At 38.8% G+C, this 3,223-nt stretch overlaps 1 protein-coding gene and 1 long non-coding RNA gene across 2 annotated transcripts in view; one reads left to right on the plus strand and one right to left on the minus strand.

The window, feature by feature from the left end:
• The window catches only part of LOC106807550 (glutamate-gated chloride channel-like), a 63,655-nt gene extending 61,498 nt beyond the window's left edge, over positions 1 to 2,157 (minus strand). Inside the window, exon 1 of the mRNA XM_014809934.1 lies at positions 2,124 to 2,157. Coding sequence (XP_014665420.1) covers positions 2,124 to 2,140 — 17 coding nt within the window. The 5' untranslated portion in view covers positions 2,141 to 2,157. The remainder of the gene's footprint in view (positions 1 to 2,123) is intronic.
• LOC106807610 lies at positions 181 to 1,029 on the plus strand. Its single transcript, XR_001393686.1, has 2 exons — positions 181 to 310; positions 778 to 1,029. It is a non-coding gene; the product is annotated as an uncharacterized LOC106807610 (long non-coding RNA).
• Positions 2,158 to 3,223: the final 1,066 nt, after the last annotated feature.

Below are 3,223 nucleotides of genomic sequence, written 5' to 3' on the forward strand. Positions count from 1 at the left end.
TTCTATTTGCCGTCGAGACATATATTATCAAGAGTACCATGATAGAATACGTTCATCTATCATGGTTTCCATCATGGTACTCTTGATATTATTAATGTGCGCAAAAAATGTACGGAACGATAATTTCAAACATTGTTTGCATAATCTCTATATGATAGTAACCTGGAGAAAGCCGACAAAACCACCAAGGAGCAACTGAAAGAACGCTGCAACAAGAAATCAGTCTGTAGCCTAAAACCCAGCAACGACCTGTGGGGCAGCGATCCCTGCCCGGGCACAGCTAAACTTCTCCGCATCGAATACGAATGCAGTGAGTAATCTGCAAAATTCTATGAGCGAGACTTTCTCTTCGACACAGCGAGTGTTGATGTTTTTTACTTTCGATGACCTTATTTTTTTATTTGCTTGCTTACGAGCAATGTAATAGTCATCGTGTAGACGTCAATATCATAGATCTCAATAGAGATAATAAACTAACTAACGAACTTACTAAATCTATCAATACATAAATTGATTACACATAAAATACAAACAGGCTCGCGCACGCACGCACACACACATAGACACACACGCACGCACACAAACACACGCACGCACACACGCACGCACACACGCACGCACGCACGCACGCACACACGCACGCACGCACGCACGCACACACACACACTAACTAACAAACAAACACATACACACATACATACACTCACATGCGCGCGGATATATATATACAAACTAATCTTTTATAATGAATTTATGCATTCATTTTTTATTTTTTAGAATAATTAGTCAGCCTCTAACCAAGTGACGTCATCTTGGACTTCCGGACATCTTTGCCAGTTCAAGAACCAAGACGGAGTTCATCTCAATATGAAGTTATCAATTACTTTCGATTTTTCATATTTCATATCTCGATTAAATTGAAACGGCGATGCCTTTCGGAAAGACGTTTGTTTATAACTCACGTACGGTGAATTTCTCTTATATTTGTAATATCAGTGAATTAAAATATAAAAGGTTTAGGAAAATTGGCATTTTGCTACTGTGCGCATTCTGTTCACGACAAAATCTCTGCAAATGTTTGAAGAACTGCATATCCACCAGCACACATGCGATTAACACACATGCGCCCGCACAGTGTCACACCTAACTGAATTACATATTCCAATAATGTCACACTGTCTCACTACCACACTTCAGTAATGCTAAAACGTTTACCTTGTCTTCCCTAATTTACCTATACTGTATCAACAAACGTATGTTTGCCCAGTATCTGCCAAAGGAAACGTAATATTTTCCCGAAGTTATATACACTAAATGTAGAGATCATCAACTCCTTATAAATCTCTGTCCCGATTTCTCAATTTAAGAATCATGACAAGACGCCCGAGCTGTCATCCTGATTACAGTACTCGTCTTCACCCCAGAGATGCACACCTTTATAGGCACAGCCGCATATATTAATAGTGTTCGATGGCACACATTGGCGCATACTTGGTTTATATCGGGATGGGGGAGATATGACGCTGTTGAACTAGGTAGCTGTGTGGATCAATTTACATGGATGGCATATAAAGTTGTTGTTAGACAGAAACACCAGCACCACCATATTTACATTTATATATGGTCATACATATGGGTCGGAGAATATCAGTGAGTAGCAGCACTTGCCGGTTGCAATCTGTTCGTACACTGCGATGACTCGTATGGTTAATATCGAGTTCTCTGCACAGTGTGCAGGAGCGTCTATTATTTGCGTTGTTTAAGTTCTGAATGTAGAAGCACAGTCGTAGTTAGTGAATCCAGGTGAGAGATAAGATTGCTGGACTAGTCTTTGTCGTCTCTCCAGACCGTACGTCTGGAAGAGAACTCTCTGTCATTTCTCTTCTTTCTTCTCCCCTCTCTTTGTCTCACTCTCTCCCCTCTCCCTTTCTCCATAACATAGCACTTACACTAACACTAACCATAATCTTAACCCCAAACTTTGCCTCATGCTCAACCCTACACCTAGCCCAACTCCATAATATATTCCCATTGCTCCAGAGTTAACCTAAACCTAAGTCTTATCATATTATATGCATATATATCATCACCAGAAGACAGACGACTAAGCAAAAAATACCAACCTATAATGTCTTGGCATGACCACGGCTCGTTGTCCAAAACAACCCCACGAAATACAATGCAATACCCACGCACCCCGTCGTGCAAACAACACTACAGGTTATGCGCGTTTGTAAATATACGATAAGTCTCCTTATTTGGCTCTCATACCACCCAATTCCTCCTCCGTAGTCTCCTTTCTCTAGTATTAACTTTAACCCTAAGCATTAAACCTAATATCACTCTAATCCTTATCCTAACATTAAACAAACCTAACACTAGCTATAACCCTTACCCACACCCTATCGCTATCCGTAATCATAATCCTAACGTTAACCATGACCCTAATCCTAACACTGATCCTAAACCCTATTCAACCCTTACCCTTAAACTAACCCTAGCTATAAAAGATATGTATAGATATAATTTATGTGTATATAATGTTATCAATTTATAATTATTAATATCATGCGCGAATGAAAAAATTGATATAACGAATACATTCACACACACACACACACACACACACACACACACACACACACACACATAATTATATATATTATATATATATATATATTTATCAACACAATACACATAACAAAGACACGAAATACGAATAAACCGGCATGAGTTACAAGGTTAATGTGACCTACATCTATATCTAGAACCAAATGTAATTAAATCGAACATGTCAGCTGTCCCAAGTCGTCATAATAACGCGAGTCACATAATTTGCCGAATAATCAAGATTTCGATGCTGGTTCATTACTAAATAATACAGATACATGTTACGTGCGGGTAAGTAATTGTGAATCCTAGCACATGTATATATTGAGGGAAGCGCATACTTTTAGTAGTCGAATTTTCGGATTGACAACACCTGAATCTCACTCTGCTGAGTAAGTAGTAAGTACTATAGAATATGTTATATTATTTAAATTTAATTTTGAAAGGCAAATAGTATTAAAATACAATCAGGTGTTTTTTTCTCTATAGTTTACATCTGCCACACTTGTCTTACGTATATATGTGAGGATGTAGCGCTTTTGATCGCTTGCTAGAAGTGAATGTGTCTGTGCGGACGTACGAGTGTGTATTGTCTGCGTGCGCGCGCGTGTGT

Source organism: Priapulus caudatus, unplaced genomic scaffold, assembly GCF_000485595.1.
Source record: "Priapulus caudatus unplaced genomic scaffold, Priapulus_caudatus-5.0.1 Scaffold11, whole genome shotgun sequence".
NCBI lineage: Eukaryota > Metazoa > Priapulida > Priapulimorpha > Priapulimorphida > Priapulidae > Priapulus > Priapulus caudatus.